Source organism: Fukomys damarensis, unplaced genomic scaffold, assembly GCF_012274545.1.
Source record: "Fukomys damarensis isolate Sample0158 unplaced genomic scaffold, DMR_v1.0_HiC HiC_scaffold_16, whole genome shotgun sequence".
In the NCBI taxonomy this organism is placed as follows: domain Eukaryota; kingdom Metazoa; phylum Chordata; class Mammalia; order Rodentia; family Bathyergidae; genus Fukomys; species Fukomys damarensis.
In genome coordinates, this window is record NW_022900928.1 from 89,728,010 (window position 1) to 89,754,336 (window position 26,327).

The 26,327-nt window shown below is 40.0% G+C and overlaps 1 protein-coding gene across 1 annotated transcript in view; it reads right to left on the bottom strand.

Moving 5' to 3' along the window:
* Cul1 (cullin 1) overlaps positions 1–26,327 on the bottom strand; it is a 50,482-nt gene that overhangs the window by 13,746 nt on the left and 10,409 nt on the right. Inside the window, exons 2-8 of the mRNA XM_033764476.1 lie at positions 19,446–19,620; positions 17,777–17,944; positions 14,173–14,223; positions 13,852–13,942; positions 13,044–13,207; positions 8,750–8,912; positions 7,761–7,891 (exon numbers count right to left, since the gene is read on the bottom strand). Of these exons, the coding sequence (XP_033620367.1) occupies positions 7,761–7,891; positions 8,750–8,912; positions 13,044–13,207; positions 13,852–13,942; positions 14,173–14,223; positions 17,777–17,944; positions 19,446–19,620 (943 nt within the window). The remainder of the gene's footprint in view (positions 1–7,760; positions 7,892–8,749; positions 8,913–13,043; positions 13,208–13,851; positions 13,943–14,172; positions 14,224–17,776; positions 17,945–19,445; positions 19,621–26,327) is intronic.

A 26,327-nucleotide genomic window follows, 5' to 3' on the forward strand; every position in this document is an offset into this window, starting at 1 on the left:
CTTCTGAGAACAGCAGGCAGCAACAACAGATACACCTCAGACACATGGGCCTGGCTTGACACTGCCCATGGTCCTTACCTATGGGTAATCTTGAGAACTTAAGAGGAAAGAAACAAAGCCTCGTGAAGTAACAAACACATCATGTGATAGATCATCTGTGGGCAGTGTATTTCCTCCCATAAGTGCTAGGACCAACTTATCTCAATGCAAAACAAAAGAATGGCCAAAGTCCCCACTCTCCCAGTACACACACACACAATCCCAAACCATACACAGAGACAAACAGGTAACAATCTGTCTCCATAGTGAGATTATCCACTTTGACAATCACTTAGCTGGGTATGGTGGCACACATCTGTAATCCAGGCACTCTGGAGGGTAGGCAGGAGGACTGCTGTGAGTTTGAGGTCAGCCTGAGCTCAAGGCCAGCCTCAAAAAACAAAACAAAACAAAAATCACCCATATATTTTTGAGGTGCCCTTCCCCTAGAAAAATTGAGACTTGGGCCAGGAATAGCTCAGTGGTGCCCACACCTGTTTGACAAGCATATGGTCCTGAATTCAATTCTGGATTAAAAAAAAAAAAAAAAAAAAAAAAAAAAAAAGGGACTCAAATGCAAGGTCTGACAAACCACTTAATAATATGAGTCACACATTTTCTTTTTTCACACATATTCTTAATGAAGCATTTCTGCTCATCACTTAACCTTATTCAATAAACAGAAATAACAGTCTTTTATTTAGACTGTGTGCGGCTTAAATGTTTACTTGTTTTTTGATTTTTTGAGACAGGGTCTCACTATGTTGTTGAGACTGACCTGGAACTCACTATGTAGCCCAGGCTGGTCTCGAACTCAGTGATCCTCCTGCCTCAGCCTCCCAAGTGCTGGGATTACAGGCGAGAGCCACCATGCCCGGCCCTAAATGTTTAAAAATACAGGGATAGAAGCATCAGTATTTAAGAACCGTTTTCTATTCTCATTATTTTAACTTGTCTACAGCTTTCTGCCTTAACTACTATCATTTTCTCCTATGGTCATGGCTCTAAGTCTCTGTCCATACTTTATAAACCTTTGATCATTGCCATTTCCTGACCCCTGCACTCTATGGCTCATGGGCTTTCACGCAGGTGTGCCCAACCTGTGGCCTGTGGGTCAGACACATCTGACTTGTCTGGACCACACTGAGTGAAGGGGAATAGTCTCAGGTGCATAGAGTAGGAAATGCATGTAAATAATAAAGCTTCCTTTATTTTTAATATTTTTGATTGTAACACAGGAACGTCCATCCCACAGACCACCTCATACCAGATCGCTGCTAGTTCTTTTGCACACCTGCATTTTCATTCAATCCTAGGTTAGGTGAAGTCTCTCCTCAGCCTTTTCAAATAACCTCACAAATGCCATAACTATAAGCTGACAGGGTCAGGCTAAATGATCAGAGGTGAAAACACTGAATTTTGCAAGAACTGGGAAAACCAACTCATCATCCGAGACCCATCAAAGCATGCTTTAGAAAGGAACCATTAACCTGGTTCAGACACAGAAAGACGGGGTGGTGGGGGGTTGGGGTGGTGTGTGTGCCTGTCTCAATGAGGACAGGGAAAGGAAGGTGCGCAGTCGGTCTCAGATCAGCCTTGAACTGATCGGTGGTCACTTGTAAATACACAGGAAGATTTAATTTACAATTTAGTTTTTGAGGAGGCATGAGGACTAATTTAGGTATGGACATGCTTCAAGAATGACTTTGTGAGGTGATTAAAGTCTTCCCTCTGAATAACAACTGTGTATTTATTTCTCTTTTAAAGAAAATGGTATTCTATTACAAAAGACCTAATAAATGCAAACATCCTTATTTCCTTGACCTATCCATAAATTTAGCCATATGATATGGAAACCAATTTAAGTTTTCACCAAGTATTGGTTCTTTGTGCAATTACATTCGTCAGTTTGATTTGCTATTATAAATTTTTTTTGGGGGGTGTCTCAAAACAACTGATTCCTTCCTAATATTATCGTAAAACCTGTACATTAAAAAGTTTTAATAGGGAAAATTTCCAATACATTCAAAATAAGAAACAACAGTGCAACCTATGGCTGTAAAAGTCTATGTCAGTGATGGCAAACCTTTTAGGGTTTTCAATGATACAAACAACGCTCTGGAGCACACATGCCATGGGTTCACCACCACTGGTCTAAATTCTCCACACACCATGCCTTCTAGGATCTTATGGATGTGTCAATCCCTCTGGACCAAGCCACAAAAGGTAGACTGTGAGTGAGCCTCTCCAGCTAATTTTTCACAGGTGGGGCGATTCTGTCACCACCCATAGAAGGCTTGCATCAGAGCCCTAGTCTCAGTGTATAGTTCACTACAGAAGAGATGGGAGCCTTAGATGTGTAACCCAAGTCCAAGCCCAGGACAAGTAGCCAGTGCTTTGCTCCAAGTTTACACACAGGTGGGCTGGGCTTTTCTAAAAATCTCCAAATGTGCTCGCTTCGGTAGCACATATACTAAAATTCTAACCATCTCCAAGTTCTCAAGCCAAACCACTGAACTTCGTAACTATGATATGGTTCTAGATCCACTTACTGCTTTCTACTGAAAAACATGCCTGTCAGAGCCACTTGGTTTTATTCCTGCCTATGCAAGGCTCTATCCAAAGTGCTTCCCCTCTGTGCTCCACTCCCCCAATCCTGGGTCCAGAAACTCCTGAAGATTTCTCCCTGTCTCGAAGCTGCAAGTGACTGCTCACAACTGTGCTCCCCAGTCAGCCTCTGCAGCCCAAAACCCCAGCACTGCACCTGACAGCCTTAGTGTTGTCCAAGTATCTGCAAACCCGTTTTCACCGGATGATGTCCACCCCAGGTACACTCACACAGCTTGTTTCTGTCTCTGCCCTAAGGATGGAGAGTAATGAAACACTCTCAGAACATGATTTGTGCTTGCTCATGAACTATCTCTGCAGGGAGATGAAAAGCATCCAGAGCTTGAGCAACAGTGTGTTCCAAGTTTAAAGTGGAACCAAGTATATCATCACGCTCCAAGTCTCCATTACTTGATTCTTCCCTGCTATATTTTGGCTTTGTGTTATAAGCTGGTTATCAGGGAAGATGATGAAAACCAACTCCAACTCCATGGCACACTTATGCGTGTGGCACTGAGTCCACCCATGTTACTAGTGTTCTTTTGGATGAGCCACTGAGAAAATCTTCTCAATTCTGAATACAAAGAAAGCTGAGTAGCTGGGCGTGGTGGCGCACGCCTGTGATCCCAGCACTTGGGAGGCTGAGGCAGGAGGATGACTGTGAGTTCGAGTCCAGCCTGGGCTACATAGTGAGACCCTGTCTCAAAAAACCAAAAGTTGAGTGGGTAGCTGATGGCACTTCCCAACACTGACTGCTGAACTGTTTTTATGCAAGCTCTCTTGTGTGGATCAGAAAAACTCAGAGGCAAAAATTTCTCCCCCAAGAGCACCTGACTACACTGCCCATGCTCAGAGTTTTGCTCTGGGTTTCATGTTCCATTCCTCCCTAACTTAGCCAATGTATCTCATATTTTAGGTATCATGTAAGGTTAGGAATCATGAATACAACTAAAACAAAAATATCCAACTGTCTTCCACACAAAGCCTTATACTGAGTTCCAAAGAAACCTAGGAGGATGGGGCCAGGTCTGCTAGTTTAGAATTCAGACATCAGTGCAAATGTCTTATGTCCAGTGTGTTATTTCAAGGGTGAGAGATTCTACCCCTGTAAGGTGATAAAAAGGTTTCGCTGAAGAAACTGCATTTGAGCTGGTATTTTGGAAGATACATCATCAGAGCATTGAGTTCTTGGGTTTACAACTTGCATAACTGAGTCACAGAAAGGGAACAGTGGGCAGTTAGCAGGTGGCTGCTCTCCTCACTACTGCCCAGCCACTGCCAGTTACTTGTTGCTGAGATTTGAAGCACTCAAACTATGAAAAGTATAAAATGAAGATAACAAAGTATGAGCTTTACTCTACAGGATTTACAATCTATGGTGGAGCAATGGGAGGCTCAGAAGTTACAAATGAATACAAAGTGGTGATGAGTTTTATAAATGCCACAGGGCTTAGGAGGACATGGTTAAGGGAGCTCTTTTTAGAATGGAGGATTTGAGCTGGCCTTATAAAGACAGGAGACCAAGCCAAGAAGACAGCAGAACAGCTGTGTGACAAGTAGAGACATTAGGAGGAGGGGAAATTACAGGAGAATTTTTGTTTAGTATAATGTTGTAATTTCATCTAGTATCATAACGAAGTTTTATTTAAAACAAAAGATAAAAAATAGACTATAACTAATATATAAGCAGTGTTTTTGAAAGATTAAACTGTAAATTTTTGTGGAAGATGAACGCGAGGAAGGAGACACAAGACCACCTGCCACCTGGACAAAGATACAACGGGGCTCAGATGAAGGTGGTGGCACTGGGCCTGAAGAGGCAGCCACAGCCACTCACACAGGCTCTTCCAGCCTCCTGCACCTGGTGCCCCGACACACTAAGTGAGGACAGAGGAGGTGCTGAGACCCTGCCTGCAGGAGGCTGTCTCCTGGCTCCAGCGGGGTTCTGAGGTCGAGACCCCACAGGATTGGCCCCATTAGATTGCCCAGTCTGGCACTTTCAAAGGATGAGGACAGGGTGACTCTGCATAGCAAGCACCACCCCTGTACAAGTCACAGCAGGAGGCGGCGGCTTTTAGTCGGATCAGTGACACAGTCAGTCAGCCAAGCACATAGGCTCGTGGAGATCTAATAATGAGACCCACGGGCAAGTCCTTTCAATCTGGCATTCTTCCCATGGAGAGTAGGAATGACCCAAGTGTTTACTAAATGAATACACACAATTATTTAGATTTTACCTGTGAAGTGGATGGGGCCCATCCTCCTTCAGTATTTCAGTATAGATTATTTTTCTATAAAATTTACTATCTCAACTACCAAACACATTTGTATTTTGGCCCATCAATAAAAGCACACAGAACTTTCAATGTTTTGACTGCTAAAAAAATCTTATGATCATTTAAAATGTGCTGATTTGTTTTGAGGCCCACTCTTTTCAGTCCAGAAGTCAAGGATTGGGTACTTGCCTATCAGACAACGACGCTTGTAACCACTTTTACATCCTATGCTGGACTGTCTTTGTGCACAGGGCTGCCGGGATCCTGGTGTCCCAATGCAACACACTGACCCTTGGGCACAGCAGTGCGGTTGCTCTCTCTCCAGAGGCTGGAGGGGACCTGCCAAGACGATGCAATGACCTACTTCAGTGTCAGACACCCTGGAGACCCCTACCCCTCAGGGTGCCCTGTGCTGACACTCGGCCTGCCAAAGCATGGCCATCTAAAAACAGCACAGGCTGGAGGGCTCTTCCTTCAGCTGTCAGACATTGAGGGCTAGTTTTCATCAGGTGCCCAGGGAAATGCCACAGGAAACTTCCCTTGAGCCAATTAATTCAGGAAAAGCCTTTCATTTTGTAATTGCTTAAAAAAAAAATCCTTAAATGAAGCTGATACGTAAGCTTTGAAGTATCTGCCACAAGAAATACTGTTTGAATATGACAGTGGTAAAATCTTAATCTAGGGAAGAAAGCTTGTTTTTTAACTGAATGGTGTAAATGGAATCACAGAAGGACTAGACAGATAAGAAACTTTACTTGACCCCCGCAGAGGCATTTAGTTATAAAGGACATTTTGGGCCCAGAGCATGTTGCACACATGTACCCAGCTCTCTGGAGACTATGGCAAAGATTACAAGTTTGAGGCCAGTCTGGGTAAATGAGACCCTGTCTCAAAGTAAAATGGAGAGTAAAATGCAAAAAAACAAAACAAAACAAACATTTGGAATTTAACATAAGTAGTACCACTCAGAGCAAGACTGAAGACTGACAAGTGAAGAAACTTTTCTGCCCTTAAAAAAAAAAAGACTTAAACTAGGCATGGTGGCACACACTTGTCCCAGCACCTGGCCTCAAACTTGCAGCAATCTTCCTGCCTCAGCCTTCCAAGTGTTGCGATTACAGGCATGCACCACCATAGCTGGCTCTAATCCATGATTTTAATTTCACATCCGATGAAATAACTAACCTCATCACGTAACTCATTTCAAGGAAAGTCAAATCATTTAACTGGCTAAAACTGAGTTCTGAGGCCAATTGTGGAAAATTGCTTGTTACTAAAGGATGTTGTCAACTCAAGGTGGCCCTTCTGGAATCCCTAGGCTGTATGTACTTGTGTCTATCAGGCTATGTGTGAACCTGTGTCTATCAGGATCCCACCCCTGGTTCTGGGGAGTAAACTAGAGCCTTCACACCGAGCATTTCCAGTCGTCTTTTCAGTTTTTAAAATTTTGAGACAGGGTCTAAGTTAACTAGCCCAGCCTGGGCTTGTACTTGCAGCAATCCTCCCAGACTGCTGAGCTCACACTCATACACCACCACTACAGGCATCTGTCAGACTTTTTAAACAGGAACCTTCAGTTTGAAAGTAAGTCATCAAGATGTAAAGATTTTTTTTTCCTCTTTGCAATACTAAGGATTGAACCCTAATAGCACTGAGTTACACTCCAGCTCCTTTTATTCTAAGAAAGTCTTACTTGATCACCCAAGTTGGTCTCAAACTGGCAATCCTCCCGACTCAGCCTCCCAAAGGGGTATAGTTACAGGTGTATGCTATCACATCCAGTGAATTTTTAAATTATGTATTTAAAAACTGTGTACACGTATGAAGAATAACACTCATCATTGCTGAGGGTTGTGTTCTATTCCACCCCTCTGCACACACTACTTGTTCACAGAGCCTCAAGGGCAGGCACTTCTGTTAATCTGTTCTTAAGCATCTGCCAGAGACAGGAAACAACCTGCTGAAGGTCACAGTTAGTAAATGGTGGGGCTGGGATTCAAACCTAGGCAGACTAGTCCAGACTGGGGCTTATGCTTAAACTAATAATGAATCTGTCTTTTCATTTAAAGATCTTTTTCACACCACCACCACTAAGCTAAACCCTCCCATATTCAAAGTTAATCATTTTATAAACATAAAGGAAGGCTTGACATTCATCCTGAATGAGGAAGCAACCTCCAAATTCAATGTGGCAAAAGACACCCCCCCAAGACAATAGCAAAGTACAGTTTCAAAAAAACATCCTATGGAGAATATTTTCATAAAACTGACAAGAAGCACAACAAAATCAGAGAGAGAAAAGTTTTCTGAACTCAAACATAAGAACCAAATGCATTTTAGAACCTTTTCTTCTCATTAGTTCCCCCAAACACTTTTAAAATTAAAATCCAGGACAGGGACAACTGATCCATGTCTTGGAAAAATGTGAGATTTCCTACGTAAAACTAATACATGAATTACAGAAAATCTAGCACAGCTCCAGGACTGGGGGAGAATGAGAAATGTTGGAAATGCCAGGGTCACTAAGGTGCCGAGAGCCTCGTGACCTTGTCAAAGTCCCTGAGAGGCACAACTTGGGCTGCAGTGGCAGAGCGAGTTTCTAGGAGCTCTTCTTTATGTTGAGGCAGTCAAGAACCTCAATCCCTAAAAGGCACCAAAGAATGATTTATGGATGCACTTGCTAAGAGGTGCGAACTTACTTCAGAAAGTCAAAACAAGTTCTCTATGAGTTTCAGAAAAAGTCATAACTACTTGGACCTGTAAATGGAGATGTGTGACACATGCCTGCATTCATGTGTGAAAATAGTCCCAACTGGTTCTCAACGAAGTACCACTTACGTTCAGAGCAGCTTCTCCACACTTCTCTATTGCTGCAAGACCTTGATTATGAATGTGTGTCTCCAGCAGCTTTTTCAATTCTCCCAGGCCATCCTGGATTCGAGATACAAGATTATACATGCGCCCCAAATCTGAAAGAAGAAAGTGGCCACCTTCACACATGGAGTCAAAGTCTGCAAATCTGTTCCACTAATTATATATTTATATTGAGATAAATGATACTCTCAAATAGGTGTTTTAAAATCTTAATTATGAAATAGTATTTTCTCTTTGGCATAAGCATATTTTGCTAAAAGTAACAATGAAGTTAGACTGTTACAGAAATTTCATTGTATACGTTTATTTTCCCCCTTATTAGGGGAATCCCTTAACAGAATAGAGAAAAAAAGTCTTAAAAAACCAAACTGCACCTAATACTTTAAAAGTTCACAAGACTGAAATATTTGTGTCTGACATAATAGGCACTCAAATATTGGTCCTTAAAAATATGAGAATATTTAAGAAAATAGCTATTTCAACTGTACAAACAAGTCACAAGATAGTCCCTCAAGTTCTTCATTTTCTATCTGCAGTGGATATTCAATTTATGAGGGTTACAGAAGAAAAAAAAAAATCCCAAATCTAAACAGGGATGGTTGAAATCCTAACACATGCCAGTAAAGCACAGGAGGTTAAAGGAAATACAAACTGTTCTCTCAGCTCAGAGAATGTTTAAAGGAAGAAAAAAATCACTGTGGATAGTATCATTTAGTGTTAAAGTGTACGCAACAAGTGATATTCCAAATAAACTGTAAAGATCCTCTTTCTACAAATTTGATACCCAAAATGCTTGACAGAGATCTGAACTTGGTAACAAGGTCCACACAGGGCATCTCTTCAGAAATGACAGACACAGGTGATAGAGTGGCCCAGAAGCTAGAATTTCAAGCAATTTCAAAATGCAGATACCAATCCAATGTTAAGTACAGTATCTACATCTTACAGCTCACCTTCGTTCTTGTCAGCATCCAGTAAGTTCTGGAACTCTGTGTGAAAGATTTCCAGGTGCTTCTCAATGAGGACCTGCTCACACTTCCGGGCCAGCTCATCCTGTGTGCTCTCATGCAGATATACCTGGACTCTCCTCTGCTCCTCCAGCAGACGAGCCTCTGCCTGCAGAGTTAAGTTGAGGCAACAATTTTCATTTGCTTCTAAGAATGGATGTGTGAATAATGGCAAGTTAATCTCTCAAATCTGCTCTAATAAAATATGGTTAAGAATAAAAAGGAAGGGGACTTGATTTTGGGGTAAATGCCAACCATAGCTGAAGATAATTTAAAATATTCTGGTTTCTCTCACATTTCAAATTCCTCTTTAAAGTCCAACAGTGTTACAGTCATTACCATTCAACTGCCTTCATGCTTCAGTGGTATTCCACCTTTTGGGATAACCTACCCACTGTCCCGAGGAACCCACAGTCCTCTTGATATGCAGACACCACAGGGAGACCCTCTACCCTGAACTGAAAGCTGCTGGAAGTCAGGGGCCACCAGTATAATCCCAGAAATGACCACTTGAAAGTAATTATTTGCAATGAGACTTTAAAAAACATTATAGTCTGAATGAGTACTTCTGAAATCTACTGGGTTATACACATTAATCTCTTGCATTTCTTTCCAACAAAGAGAGGAAAACAGGCAATATAAGAGAGTAACAGAAAGACAGAATGTCAGTGTTAGAATCCATCATTAGACATATGTATGGTAAAAAATGTCAAAGAGGAACCACAAAATTATCAAAGCAAGAAATTTAAGTAATTTCAAATGGTTCACATAATCTAAATAAACAAAAAAACTGTATTTTGAATTGCAAAAAGGCCAGTATTGTACAAAAATCATTTTCAGATTTGAAATAATTTTGGATAAATCTGGAAAAATAACTGGAACTGAACACTCAGAGGAGTCAAGAAAACAATGAACAAGTGCCTGCGCAGGGTCTGCACTGTTGTGAATGACCACAGGACTGCTGTGAAGCTAGAGCAGAGCAAGCGCCTTATTACACATTCTGCAGCAAGAGTTTAAGGGGAAAAGTAAGCTCAGATACTGCAGTGTGTATTGAAAGATCAATATGTTTAATGTATACTGATCACTAACAAGTCAGTAAATATATCCAAATAGTAGCACGAGAAAGGAGAAGAGCAAAGAATTCTAAAATAAACATAAAAATTTTCAAGTTACTCAATTTCCAGAGGCAATTAATTTTACCTAACTAAAAAATTAAAATTAATCATAAAATAAATTCTTGCATATTTGGTGAATAAAATAGCATTGCTCACTAAAATAAGTATAAAATATGTTAACAAATCATTAATGAGCAGGTTACCAAAAAGCCTACAGCAACATTCCAATATGATTACAAACACAAGCAGGAACAACATCTGTATTTTCCAGAGTCTACAACGAGAATGTGTTACTGTTTCTCCGACTGCAGAACTTTTTAGGACATGAAGAGATGTTCTGAGTTCAGACCCTGCTTCACCGCTCAGCCTAACCCCCTCAGAACAAAGGTTGCAGCAGCGCAGCAACCGCACACACCTCCCAGAGGCACCGGGGTCTCTGGCTGAAGCTCCACCTGCTTTCTGAAGAACACAGTCTCCCCAGGCAGCAAAACAAACCTCTCTCTTCCCAGACGGAGACTAGACTCTGACAATATGGGTGAATCTTTCTCTGAGGGGCACTGGCTCTCCCCTTTTGAGCTCAAAGATTGGCCACATTCTCCAGAACATTCTGCAGAGGCGCCCAAGTGCAAAGATGCAGCCAGGGTCAGAGGCTGCCCTCATGGCTGACTTCACAGACTGGGAAGGAAACCAAGGTCCTAGGTATGCAGTGTTGTTAGGTCTCACTCAGGACAGTCACGTACATTTTTCAAGGACCCCAAGGCAAGCAAGTTCCTGACTAGCAGACAGTGAAATCAGAACACCAAGAGCAAACTCAAATGATGACATGAAACTAAGCTGTTTTACTAGGATCAGTTCCCTATTTTAAAAACACTAAGCGGTGTAAGTTGTTCAGTCATCCTTAGAAAGATGCACCACTGATTCTCAAACATGTCCACTAAATGACTTGACGACAGAAAAGGGCACAGAGACCCCCATGGAATTTGAACATCTAGCCCACAATGGCTGCTAAAAGCACAGTATTTCTCTTCAAGGTCTACTCTTCATCTTAATACTGTTCATCCTAAGTCACTGAATGAAATGGCTCCTTTTACCCTATGGTTTCACTGCAAGGTGTACGTGTGAGACCAAATTTCCCCACCAGGCTTGCTTTTTGTCACACACTTGTCTACACTGTTTCGTGCATTCATTATATGTATATACTTCTAAATCTCATTTAGACGGTAATGTTAAAGCTAATTTAATTCTCATTATGTACTATTATCATTACTATTTTACGGATGAGGAAGTTGAGGGATGGAAAGGTAAAGATTATATGCCTACTAAATGGTGGGGGGATTTGAAACTAGGCTTACTGCTGTTGAGATGCAAGCTTATAGAACAAGAGTGGAACTGTCCATTTGGTGAAAGTCAGATCTGTGCCTACAGTCAGTGCATTACAGACTTCCACAGTTAGGTCTGGTACACACTGGGCAGAACTGGCCCAAACCTTACCACCTCCAGAGAAATTCACCCCATGATGTATGGGTAAGATGATCACAATACATTAAGAGTCCAAAAGAAGGACAGGCTTGAGGCTACTGTGGATGTGCACCCTAAGAAGCTCCACCTAAAAAACACAAAGCTTTGCTGGGTGTGGTGGCGCATGCCTGTAATCCCAGCACTCGGGAGGCTGAGGCAGGAGGATCACTCTGAGTTCGAGACCAATTTGGGCTATATAGCTACATAGTAAGTTCCAGTTCAGTCTCAACTCCATAGTGAGACTGTCTCAAAAAACCAAAACCAAAACAAAAAAACAAACCATAGCTTTTACAAAATTAGCATCTATAGAAGCGCTCCTAAGAGTTTAAGAAAACTAAACTGTCATGCTACAAAAATAAAGTAACAGGCAATGTGAAGGTTCAAAACAGATGTTTCAAAAGTCCATTTGGCAAGCAGTTGTCTGATACTCCTAGCTGGTTGGGATTCAGTTAGCATACAACTACAATTTAACCCAAAATATGCACAAAGAACTATTAGGATTTCAAGTATAATATTTCTGACTTGTTCCACTGTTAGATTATGAGAAAAATTGTTTGTCAAGGACTTTCAGTTTCAAACTCTGGAGCTCCACTCAGGAGCTGTCTCCCATAAGAAAATGCATCTGGACACTGCCAACAAGGCAGGGCTTTCTCCACAAGATGAGAGCAGAGCTGTGGCTTCTACTAACTTTCTACACCGACTTAGTTTCTAATTCTGCAGTCCACTCACTATCCAAGTGAGGAGTAAAAGGCAAAGCAGGTGTCAATATGTCCCAGACTCCCTGGAATCTAGGAGTACTGCAAATGACAGCTTGTAGGCCAAACCCTGCTGCTGCTTGTTTTTAGATAAAAGTTTTACCAGAACCCAGTCACACTCAGTTGTTTACGAACTGCTGTGGCTACTCTTGCCCTACAATGGTAGAGTTGAGCAGCTTTAGCACACACCATATACAGACAGCCCCACAAATCCTAAAATATTCACATCCAGCTCTACATAGAGAACGTTCACTGATTCCTGACCTACTCAATCCTCAGAGCCTATGTCTAGACAGATACTTGTGTTTCCAAGAAAGAGAACAAAGAACAATCCTACAAGGACTTCATGATAACACTACTTAGCAGAGCAAAGGGTGTGTGACACATGGGTCAGTCTTACATCTTCTGTTCTCACCCATCAGAATTCAGATCCTCCAGTTTCCGAAGGACCTCTCCCCTAATGCAACTTGAAAGCAGGGTTACACCCCCTAAGGGAATGTTTTAGGAGCAAAAAAGCAAAAACTTGTTTGCAAACCCGAAAGTATTTGTTTCTTAAAATTGTCACTGACACGACTGTGACACATCAGACACAGATCCACATTCCAGAGAAACAACGGAAAACATGAAAGGTGTGCAGCTATACACTCAGTCATGACCATCAGATGGAGTCACAGCAGACCCCAGGGACACAGGAGAAGCACGCACACCTTCGAGGACACCACAGGACACGGTGCCAACACAGGACACAGTGCCAACACAGGACTCGTGGGGAGGCTGTGTGTGCTAAGAACTCATTCGAGGCGCAACGATTGTGCAACTTAAGGCTACTTTACGTACTGTATTTACGCTTACCTTTTTCATATATTCAGTAACTGGGTTCTGCTGCAAGAATTCAGTACTCTCTCTGGTATAAAATCTTTCTGTGTCAGCCAAAAATTGAGATTCAAAGGATTCTTTATACACTGTTAACGTAGGGCCCTTTGCAAATGCATCATCTTCATTCAGCCCCAATTCCACTAGAAATAAATATGAGCTATATTTCAATTACCCTATTTTTGTTATATTTCACAGAAAATACTTAGGTGTGGCATTCAGCTTCAGTTATGCTTAAAAGGTCAATGGAAATGGAAGATCTAAGTTAACTTATTTACTAGTATTCAAGTATACTCGTTTTAATAAAAAAAAATCCAAGTTGTATTAAAAAAAAAAATTCTGACCCATGGCCAGGAATGCTTTAAAATTATCATAAAGTTGATTTAGAGAACTTTTACCTTTCCAAAAACAATAAAAATTTCTGATTTTAAACTTTCAAAGAAATAACAATGCTACTCAAGTTTTAAAGACATTGTTATTACTTTATCAGTTTCTCGATCTCAATTTTTCAAGCTGATATAGATTTCTGGTTATCATTTAGCTCAGTAACACTATCATAGCATATATATAGTAATTCAGTAAGTGATCAGAAAAGTATTCAAATTTCTTTTTCACTGAAATTTCCTTAAGGCACAAGTATCAACTTTTATGATGAGTAAAGCCAAATAAAATCACACTGACAACTAGCAACATTCTTGATGATATTAAAATAATTTTAAATGAAGCTGTCAGAACATTCCTGTAATTTTCATGTGATATGAAAATTGAATAAAGGGAAATTATTTACCATAAGACTGTACAACTCCACTAATCAGTCTTGTATTGATGGTTTCACCATTTCTTTCCTTTTCAATCAGTTTTAAAACAGCATTTGTTACCTTTAGAAAAAAACACAGGAAAGATTATAGAATACAACAGACACTATTACATATCTTGCAGGATTCCAAGCCACTAACAATGCAGTGAGATTCTCTTGAGGAATCCAAGTGTGAGGAAGACAGAAGCTGAGTAATAACATCAGGAAGGGATTTTGAAAGAAACACACACACACACACACACACACACACATACACACAATCTTTCTCTCTCTCTCTCTCTAAGTAGGTACCTGTTTATTCAATGGCCTGAATAGACAATCTCTCCAAGTCACCAATGCAAGCTAGATAAAAATGAAAAGACAAAGTATTAAATATCTATACTTTTACTATGTTCTCCCAAGTCTAAAGTCATAGGAAATAAACTGAACCCCACATTTTATCAAAATTTCTATAACTCGTAAAAAGCTATTAACCTGATGAAATCAAAAGCCAGTCCTGAGTTAACCTCTTCAAGAGGTACAAAGGATAGGCACTTATCAGCTCACATTTAACAACTAAGATACAGAGAAAAATTCAATGTAAGGAGAATGTTTCTATCAGCTTAAAAGAAAAAGTGGATGTAATCTACAAATTTATTCCCTGGATCAGATAAATTTATTTATTTGGTACTGGGGATCAAACTCAGGACCTTGCGCTTGAGAGACATGTGGTGGCACCACTGGCCTAAATCTCTAGCCTAATAAATTTAATTGATAAAAATAAATCTATTATATTTTCTAATGCTTAATAAGACATTTTATAGATTATAAAAATCTACCAAGTTCTTCATCTTGATTATGGTGGTGGTTTCGTGTACATATACAACTATAAATGCACTGAACTATGTACTTTAATGGAGGTAGTTCACAGTACACAAATTATTTCGATCTCTTATTTTACTTGTATTAGTGTGTGGCCATGAGAGATGTTTTTAATAGTATGTACAAACATCCCATGGCCTTCTTTTCCCTAAACACGCCAGTGTTTAGTAGTGAACAATCCCTATAAAAATGCTCTGAAAGAGGAATTTTAGAATGCATACATGACATTTTATTTATTTATTTATTTATTTATTTATTCATTCATTCATTCATTCATTCATTTATTTATTTTTGGTCTTTTGAGACAGGGTCTCACTATGTAGTTGAGACTGACCTGGAACTCACTATGTAGCCCAGGTTGGTCTCGAGCTCACAGTGATCCTCCTGCCTCAGCCTCCTGAGTGCTGGGATTACAGGCATGTGCCACCATGCTCAGCCATACATGACTTTTTAAACTGTTGTGTTAATGGGTATTAGTTGGAATAAAATTTTTTGTCCACTGAAGGCTACTATTAGAACAAAACCAGGATTTCATGATTTTGGCATCTGAAAGCTGCTGTGAAGGAAAAGGCTCTTATTCCAGGAGGACGGTGATGCTAGGCAGTACAACCAATTCCTCTCCCTGCAGAGTCTGTCATGGCTATCTCTGCTGAAGCCCCTCCCCACCCTGCAGCAGGAGTGAGGAGTGGACCTCTACAATATATCTGTCACTTCTAAGCAAGCTCTATTACCCTGGAAGAAAGAATTTTGTTCCAAACTCTTCTCTAAATCATGACACCTTTAAAGAGACCTAATTGGACCCTGATGACTTGTCACTCGGAGGCAGGCAAGCTGAGAAAGCAGCAGCAAAGGTAAACCAAAGAAATTTCAGAACAAGCCAGGGAAAAGGTTTTGTGAAGCTCTTTAATGTAGTAGTAATGAAACTGACTGAGGTCCTCTGGTTGACCTGAAAGGAAACCAACAACTTACTAAAAGTAAAAAAGAAGCAAAATCATTTGGAAAAAAGTAAAACTTCATGACTTCTCATGAAACAATCTCATGATAAAACAACATTTCTGGAGAGAAACATCTGTGAGAAAAATGCATTCTGCCCAATGCTCCCTCAACTTCCAAGTGAGCTCAGCAGCTTTGCCGGAGCACTGTATAGCAGGAAGGCTGCCTCTTGGCAGGGTGTACTGATCAGCCTTTGGTAGAACTTACAGCACTTGAGATGTAGAAAGTAGGAGTTTTAATTAAAAGAAGATTTAAAAATAAATCACCAGGTGTGGAGGCACATACATGCCTGTAATCCCACCACTCAGGAGCCTGAGGCAGGATTGCTTTGCACCTGAGTTAGTGAGGGCAACATAATGAATGCAGGGCCAGCCTTAACCACATAGTGAGACCCTGTCACAAAGACAAATTAGCAAATAAAATAAAAATCAATAGCTAGGCATGGTGGTGCACATCTGTGATCCTAGCACTCAGGAGGCTGTGGTAAGAGGATCACTACAGCCTGGGCTATATAGTGAGTTCAAGAGCAGCCTGCCTGGAGAGACTCTGTCCCCTCTCCCTCTGCCCCATTAAGAAAAGAAAAGGTTGAATCTTGACAGAAACACTCTATAAAGTATCTCTGTATGTTTAAGTTTTCCTTAACAGTTGAACAAAGTGCAGAAAAAGTTTTAAAAAACTGTAATAATTTTCAGGAATCTGTTACTGTAGGGTACACAAGATACACTGGGTCAAGTGGGTTTGTAAAAAGAAAACTAAAACCATGTTGATTCCTACTCTGTCAACTTTTGAGTCTCAAGAAACCATTTCTACATGGAAGAGGCAAGAGGAAACACAGCAGTCATTCCACAAGGTATACAGATTTTCAAACTGCATGGAGTACATGATAAAAATATATAAATTTTGTCAACTACAAAAAGTTTTAATAAAGGGAAGTACAAAAACCTCAGATCAACAGACAACCTAGAAAGCTGTGTAAAACCATGTAACTACCTAACAAAGTACCACCATGAAGCAACAGTTTGTTTTTTTGTTTTTCTGTTTTTGAGACAGGGTCTCACTATGTAGTGAGACTGACCTGGAACTCACTATGTAGTCCAGGCTGGTCTCGAACTCATAGCAATGCTCTTGCCTCAGCCTCCCAAGTGCTGGGATTATAGGCGTGTGCCACCACACTTGTCTTGAAGCAACAGTTTGGGTGTAGAAAGTGAGGTATATACATGATAAAAATTAGTTTATGAATCTGGGTTTCATGTTTTTCTTTTAAATAAAATTTGTTGAAAGTGAAATGAAACACTGCTAATCTAGCAAAACAGCCCTGACTATGAAATCACCTCACTGTGCACATTCTGGTATTTTAACAGCACTGGTACAAAATGAGTCCTGTTTGGATCTGTTTGCCAGCCCATAGCAGACAGGCTGTTCAAGGGGAGTCTTCCCTTAGCTGCTCCAGCACAATGCTTCCCAGACTGCACTGAGGTCACCTGGAGAGCTCTTTACAAAGATTGAGAGCTCTGCTTCCAGACTGTCTAGGCTGGGGTCTGAGACTTTGCATTTCTGCCAAGTTTCCAGGTGACAGTTGACGCTACAAGATAGGGACCATACTTTGAAAACCAACAGGGCCTAAAACACCTTTACTGACTGAAGAAATATATTAATGGGGGAGATTTCCTACTTAATTCAGTGTCCCCTCTTGGAAGCAGAGTTCCCAGGCCATGATAGCACAGGAGGGCCCATCATCAGGGCTTGTGTTTCAAGTCTGCCAGGAACTGCCAGGAATGAGGGCTTTCTGAGCAAAGACTAGGGCAGTTGTTGGTGAAATAAATGGTTGGTCAAATAACTAAAGACCCTTTAAAAAATACATGCAGAAGTATGGACTTTAGAAGCCCAATTTCTTGTTATTCTGCTATCTTGCCACATATAGTATTAGAGGGTCATGTACTGATAAAGGAAATTATCCATTTTGAAAACAGCTTTAACATTTGCTTAGATACCTTTTCTGAAAGACGAATCATTAACACATTTGAAAAGTTAAAAAACTTACTGAATAGATTTCATATATTCCTTTTCGTCCTTCATCACATTCACGGCGAACCCAATGTCTATTGAGGTAGGCACAAATTCCATTAAGCACTTTGCTTGAAAATCGGTAATCTTCCCATTGCTGAGTGTAGAACTTTAGTACACTCTCATCCATCAAATCTTCTCCATCCTGAAAACAAGTTCATTAGAGTTTGCTACATACTAAATATAAGAGAATGAAAATCCTACTGACCAAATACGTTATGAAATACATTATGATTGTTGATGGGTTAGGAATTACTCTGTATAAAAACATACTACTTAATATATTACCAGAACACAGTAAGAAATTCTTTCATAAATTAAAGTAGAACTTTTTCTATGGTATTAAAAATGCATATAAACTCATAAAAGGTCCTTGAACTTTTAGAATATAAGGGCAGTTTCTACTCTATTTTTTTAATTAAGAAAGCTCAACCTTTAGAATCATCCCTATTTTTGTATTTTCTAGTTAAAAAATTAACATGTCCTATTAACTTATAGCATGGAGTTAGTATGTTCAATTTAAGTGCTTTTTTCTTAAGTTTACTTAAAAATTATCAAAATTTGTTACTTTTTGATTGTTGTGTTTTTGTAAAAATATAAATACAATGATACTGCACTTTTCATTAATAAGATCTCATGAAAGTGTGCATTTGCCAAAATTATTTTTTACCGAGGTTTGCACAATTTAAACCAGATTTCCTAGGCAGTGACAACATGTACAAAAATAAGGCACTCAAATGACCCAATCAGCCATGTAAAAAAACCTGATCATGTCTAGATGCAACCAAATTTCTTATTTATCTAGGTAATATGAAATGGACTTCAGATGTAAAGCTAAGCCATTCTAGATTATGATATAGATCTTTTTTAAAATGCAAAAGTATCACTGATGGCCTATCAGTACACTATAATACAACACAGTATAGTGTCCTTCACTCTGGTGCCAGAGGGTAATTACATTGTTTAACTTACACAGTGTTGTAAAAAGAAAGGACACAGTGATTGCAGCTGGACATTAGAAACACTGTTTGGGGGACATGAAAGTGATACTACATTTATCATAATTTGTGATCAATAAACTATAATGTTAGAATGTTCCAATTAGCTAGTAAAATCAGAAGACCAGTAATGAAGCAGTCTGAAGATTTTGCATACTACCTGTGTAAATCAAATCTTTAAACTCTGTTAGGAATCCCTGGAAAGTTTGCAGAGAGAGTCAAGAGAGATTCACTCAAGTCTGTGCAACATATGTGGCATCCAATGAAGGTGTACCTGTCTACCCCATGGTTGCAACAGACCATGCAGACAGGATGAAGAGGCAGAAGTGAAGGGGGCTGAGACTCCCACTGCTGCTGAGGAAGGGCATGAGCAGAAGAGCCCTACTCAAAGGTCAGGGTTCCTGTAGCAGGCCCCATCCTTGTCCAGAGCACAGCAGAGAAGTTTTGGAACAGACTTCATGACCATGTAACAACCAAGATAACATTTGCACCATGTGATAAGCAATACCAAGATGTCTCTATGTACATGTAAATACCAGAAGGAAAAAACAAGTGAAACATTTCTTAGCACTCACTTAAAGTGGAATCATTATTTCATTTTTTTTACATACCACTATAAATGCTCAGCAAAGATGTAAAACATCTTACCTTAAGAAGATTTGTCAAGTAATTCTTCAAAAATTCCTTAAGTCGTTTGTACAATTCCAAGCCAACAAACTGGGCTCCTCCAGGCGTCTGTCCCTTTTTTGACTTAGAAGGAGGAACTCCAGCTCCCCGGGCTTGGTTCGACTGGTGTACGCTAGTACAGTAGTTATAAACATGACTTGGACAGAAATTAAGGAAATCAACATGCAAATGCATGTGAACAGTAAGGAACATATTTCCTTTTATTTTGTTATCAACACATTCCCAATATATCAACCAAAGCCTGTAAAACCAGTGAGGAAAAAGATCTTATCTGCACTATCAATAAAGTGAAAAGTGAGTAAGTTCCATTCACAAAGTTGCCTGTAACCTGGAGGGCTTGCAGAACTTCCAGGAGAAAGGCGGCCAAGGAAAAAGTTAGGCCTTTCTGATTGCCTGACACTGGGGAAGCTGCTCCAAGAGAGCCTGAGAACTGGTAATACATATAAAGGAAAGTTGCAAATAGAGCAAAAAGCAATTACAGTATTTATTTCAGGAAAAACAGAGCTACAAATAATCACAGCTGGTGAAGATGTTCAGCTATAAATTACAATTCCAGAAGCACCTGTTACAAATCCTGAAATAGCCAAACATGGTTTATAAATGGATGTACACAAAGCTATTCTCTAAGGTGGATGAGGAGAGCCCAGTCCTCACACTGTGACTGCCATCATGACCACAGGTTGGGGAGCAAGGAGGGGCAGAGGAAGCCTGGCGTGGCTGCCTCTGCAGTGCATAAGAAGGGGCTGGGGATAGGGCCAGCAGAGACCCGAATTCTGTCACATCCTGTAAGCATGATGGACTCCCCCGCACTGTCAGTACTTGGCTAAGTTAACAAACACTGAGACAGACTCAAAGACAAATCAGTAAAACAACACACAGCAACACAATGTAATAGTCTGATGTTTTTAAGGATATGTCAGTATACTAAAGATACTTCAAATTAGTGGGTAAAAGATTCTTCAATAAGTGACAGTAAAGAAAGCTATTTCAGCTTTCAGAAGATATTACAAATGAATTAAGAATAATACACAAACGGTAAAACCAAGAATATATAAAGGACCACTCAGCTGTTATAAAGTTGGAGAAGCTTTCTAAGTAAAGTCCTATAAATACTTAATATGAAAATTTGAATATATTAAAAATACCTTAAATTAATAAAGCACAATTCCCTTTAAATTAGGTAACTCTACAGAGACTTGGCCAAATACCTATAGAAAATTCAAAAGCTAAACTGGGCGTGGTGGCATATGCCTGTAATCCCAGCACTCGGGAGGCTGAGGCAGGAGGATAGCTGTGAGTTTGAGACCAGCCTGGGCTACATACTGAGTTCCAGGTCAGTCTCAATTACATAGTGAGACCCTGTCTGAAAAAAACAAAAAAACAAAAACAAAAACAAAAAAAACATTAACGATCAAAAACTACTCTTCAACTTCAATAGTAATCAACTATGTCTAAAAAGGATGAATCATCTTATTAAATGTTACAGAGAATTAGATTATGACAACCAGCTATTCTGCTCATGATGCAGTTCTACCCCCGCCCCAAAGTCTCATTAAGCAGCCCAGGCTGGCCTTTGAACTTGCTGCGATCCTCTTGCACTCTGAGCGCTGGGATTATAGATGTGTGCCATCATGCCTGACTGACAAATCGTAACCTTGGCTCACATTATTCCACCTGTATCCCCCTCACTACTTTAGTGACTTAGGACATAAAGATTGTAATTCTATGGCTCATCAGTCCCAGCCTTCCTTAATTTCACTCTAAGAGCAAACCCCTATGAACTTATAATTTCACTGCACAGCTATCTACAAAATACATTATTTTGTATAAGTGACATTTTCAGATTACACAAACTAACATTTGCTCCTGCATTTGTGTTTTTGATAAGATGGAGCTAGCTACACAGCCATACCTCTACTACACATTTGTAACAATGTATCCATTCTCTTAATGACCCTTGCTAAACAGCCTTTTAGCAGGTTCCAATTGTGTGTATTTTCAAAGCTGCACACATCACTGCCATGTCCCCTCGGAAAGCTGTGCAAGTTTCTTGCAGTGCAGAAGTACAACGCATCTTTCCTGCATGCTGCTGTCTGGCTCTAGAGTGGTCAGATGGCCCCCACCCCTGCACAAGTGTCCCTTGCCCTCAACCTCACCCGTGTGTGAACATGGATGGTGGTTCAGCACAGATTTAATACACATTTCAGCTGTCTTCATTTCTCCTCTTTATACTGGATACTCATCCACGTGAACACTAAAAGTGTGCTGATACATTCAGGACGGAGTACAAAAGGCCACAACCACTTTAAAGAGAGTTTGGCAAATTCTTAGTGCAAATCATGGCAACTTCAGCGTAAAGTGCTGTTTTGTCATCTACAAAGGAAGCTTCTGGTACACACATCATTCATGAATGAATCTCAAAACTACAATGGACACAAGAAGTTAAGACATATACAATCCCACTCGTAGGTTCCAGGACAGGCAAAACAAATCAGTGGTGGACTTGGAAATGGTTTCTTCTGCTTTGCTAACCAAACAAGACTTAAACCACGTACCTGAGATCTATGCATTTTTTTGTGTGTCATTCTTGTTACAAACACACTACATTTTGAAAAATAGAAGCATGGGCTGGGGATTTAGCTCAGTGGCATTGTGCCTGCCTTATAAGCGCAAGGTCCTCGGTACCAAAAACAAAAAACCAGAAGCATGTAAGTGCTTCTGCTACCCAATGAAAAACAGTCTTCTGGACTTAGTTTGGTGACTGTGAAAACTTGACCAAGGATGTATACTGCAACTGTCTTGTTTGTGGACAGTTCTCACTGGATGATGACAAATTCTTAGCTTATCACCATCAAGTTTACCTGTTTCTTTCAATGGCTTCTACGGGCTTAGGAAATCCTCTCCTCTGGCTAACCGTACTATGTGTTCTCTCAAAGTTGATTTCTTTCTTCCTGGGGTTTAACTTGCATATGATACAAAAAGAAGTCATTTTATTTCTCTGGTCACATTTAACCAATGTTTTACAAACCATTAATTAGTTCAATGTTCTATCCTTTCCTCACTGTATAACTACTACTTAGAAAACTATCCATTTCAACTGGTTTCAAAAGTACTGCCTCACTGTTTAGCTGTTAAACAGTTATTTGTCTGCAATATCCTCATTTATTTGTAATACTGTGGGTTTTTAATAAGTGAGTTTGCTAGTAGCTTATCTATAAATCTTCAAAGAAAGAGCTTGGGTATTAACTTTCATCACTGTCACTCTCATTTCTGCGTATTTGGTCAATTAACTTCATAATCTTTTGTTGTTCTTTTTGGGTATAAACATTTTAAATACATAAAATGCATAAATATGTGCTGAGAGCATATAAAATACAGTAATTTCTCCTATATACCATTTGACTACATCACACAGTTTTGAATAATCTCATGTATACATTGCCACATGTATGTAGAGGTTAGAAATGTTAATCCAATTTCAGCAAGATGCCAAGCACAGTATGTATCAGTACTTCTAGAAAAGTCTAACGCACACACAATAGAAAGTTACATATATTTTTCACTATTAACTCTTTTTAAAGAGTTTAAATTGTTAAAAATTTTCCAAAGTATTTTTTTAATCTTTAAAAAAATTTAACTTCACCTTAAAATTAAAGAGTTGGATGTGGTGGTGCCTGCCTGTATTCCCAGCTACTCAGGAGGCTGAGGTAGGAGATAAAAATATTCAAGACCAGCTGGACAACCTGTTGAGATGTGGAAGAGAGAAAAGGGGAAAAAAAGAGAAAGGGAGGGACACAGGGGGCTGTAGTGGGGTATGCCTGTAATTCCAGCACATGTGGAAGCGGAAGCAGGAAGACTGCATGTTCCAGCCTAGCCTGGGCACTTGAGTGACTTCATGATACCATGTCTCAAAATGGCCCTGAGTTTCCCCAGAGTGTGGGTGGGTGGAGTTAGGGCTGTTGCTCAGTGGCAGGGTACTTGCCTAAGCTTTTACAAGGCACTGGGTTCAACCTCTGGAACCACCAGAAATTAAAATAAAACAAAACTGATAGTTTCTGATGGACAAGTTTGATTTTAAACTGTTTTATGATGCTATCTAAATTATTTTCTACCTATTAAAAAAAACACTACATTTTCCCTTTGAAAACAAAAACAAAATAATGGCAATTTCCTTGTTCCTTTATAGTTTCTGTGCTCTGTGGGAGTTACACATTATATGTGAATTCTTATAATGAGTACCTTTAAAATGTGACACATATTTTGCACCTTTCCAATTTTGGAAAACATCTGGCCTATAGTGTCAAATATTTCTGCTCTATTTTCTCTTAGTTCTTCCATTTTGCATACACTGGACATTGTTCATGTTATCATCTATTAATCAATTAAAACCTTAAATTACTTTCCATCTTTTTATTCAAACTCTGATTTTCCTGATCTACCCCCCCTTTGACTGAGTCTCTGTCCATTGTATCAACTCTATTTGCATTTAAGAAACAACTTATTTTTCCAGTGTTTAACTCACTTAAAAAAAATTATTTTGTTTCATTAATTATTTGGAATGCATCTTGATGGTTTCTCTCTGAGGACCCTTTTATTTGAAGTGAGGGGTCCTGTTTCCACTCTTTATAGTACAGTGCATGCTAACTTCTGCAGGACACTGTCTCCTGTGCTTTGTAACTTCAGCTTATTCTTGGTGGGGCTTTCATATCACTGTAACTTCCAGCTTAGAGAAATCCCCAAACAAGTTCAAGCCCTGACACACAGACTTCATCCACCTTCCTTACATTCTGAGTTCAGTTTAAATTTTTTAACTAAGGAGACTTGGGAGAGAAGGTTTATTTCATCTTCAGGTTCACTTTTCCAGTAAAGAATTTTAATGTCCAGATTTCCATGGCAACGTCAGCTGCCAGGCCCCTGCTACCTGAGCCCAGGACCATCCCCTTGTCTGTGGCTGCCACCCTCCAGCCCACCTCACGTGGCCTCCTGCAGCTCAGAGAGGCTCACAGTGCTGGTGCCTGTACGTTCAGCTCTTTGCCTGCTCAAGTTTGTGCCAAGGTGCTGGTCCAAGGATGTTAGGTTATCTACTTCAGCCTGACCTGTTTCTTGGAAGTAAACTATTTTCCAGCTGTTGAACAATAAAGGGCTTAAAAACAAACCTAGTGATTACCGAACTGCAGGAAAATTGAGCTGTTATGCTTTAGCTGTTAGAGCATATACCATCGTTTTGGGGGTATAATTTGGGAATATTAAGAAAACTCTAAAGTCTTTCTGGAACAGGAAATTAGTCACATGCACTGTAGGGTCCATGGGGGGACAGATCATGCAGCTTCTGTTAAGCAGGTGTCAGCTGAGACCCCAACTGTAACATGCATTAGTTTGTCCAGATGCCATGGGCAAAAAGGCTGCTGATTAAGTGGCAATGCATTCTCATCAGACAGAATGCATAGTTTGATTTCCTAAAAGATTAAGTGCTTTTGACTTCAACAGATTTATCATAACTCATTAAAAGTAAAGAAGTGAAACTGCCTAAGACAGTGCTAAAATATTCTGACAGTCTAACTCACGTGAATCCTTCCAGCTGTTTTTCTCTGTTATTGTGTGCTGAGCTGCTAGGTATGAGTACTCTGTAGTCCAAAACAGATTCCAGGGTTTTCTTCTAATCTGTTCTCTTAAATTTTGTAAGTTTGATCCTAAACTTTAGGATAGTAAGTTTTTTTCCCCTTTCAGGGCAGTTTCTTCACATAAGGGAATTTGAAGGCTCTGTCAGGAGAGCAACAGTGGAGCTGTTAATATGGACACCAGTGTGACTCTGATAACAAAGCCCTTCCTTCTTACCAAGTGTTTCTTGTGGAGAAACATCCAGGGCCTGAAATAGTCCTTAGTGGCCTTCTGGCACACATCTGGGGCCCCACAGAACAAACTGTAAAGCATGACAATAGAAAGGAAGTCTATCTCTTTTTTTGTTTATTTTCTGAGGCAGGGTCTAGTGTAGGCTGGTCTCAAACTCCCAGCAATCCTCCTGCCTCAGCCTCCCAAATGTTGGGATTATAGGCATGCATCACCATCCTCAGCTTGGAAAGGAAAGCTCCTAAAAGCTATTTTAAAGTATCTATGCAGAGTTTATCTCTACCTTCATTCGTAAATTAGCACCATTCCTGACTCTAGCCAATCAGAAGGGAATAATTTAGATAGCCATGGTTAGATTTCCTGCTAAAATTCAGGTTTTCTTTTATCCACCTATATCTAGAGAGAGATAAAATAATGCAACAGAACTTACAACAAGAACCCAGAGTGCTGCTGGGTGGCATGGTGATGCACACCTATAATCCCAGCATTTGGAAGGCTGAAGCAGGAGCATCACTTTGCTTTCAAGGCCAGTCTGGGGCTAACATAGTGAGTTCAAGACCAGCCTGAACATAGCAAGACCCTATCTCACCCCGCCCGCTGAAAAGCCAGAGTGCTATGATCCACCCTTTCCCATACAGTGGGGTAACCATTTGTAACTACTTCTAAACTTAGTTCCTTATTTTTCAGGTGGGTATATCCACAACTTCACATCACATGCTCAAGCTGTTCTGACTCACCAACCTTTGTGCAAATTATTGAGTTTTTGCTGAGAGAAAATATGTCCTATTTCCATACACTATCTCTAGCCCAGCCACATCCTAGCAGTCTAGGCAGAACCTGAATTAGTTACCTTTGCATCTTCCAATTACACTTATACCATGCCTCTGATTCTTACACCAAAGAAACTAGCCAATTTCTGGCAAATATTTATAAACTCTGAAAAAATATTTTTAAAAACTACCTGAAGGCCCCAGAGAAATGATTAGCTTATACTGA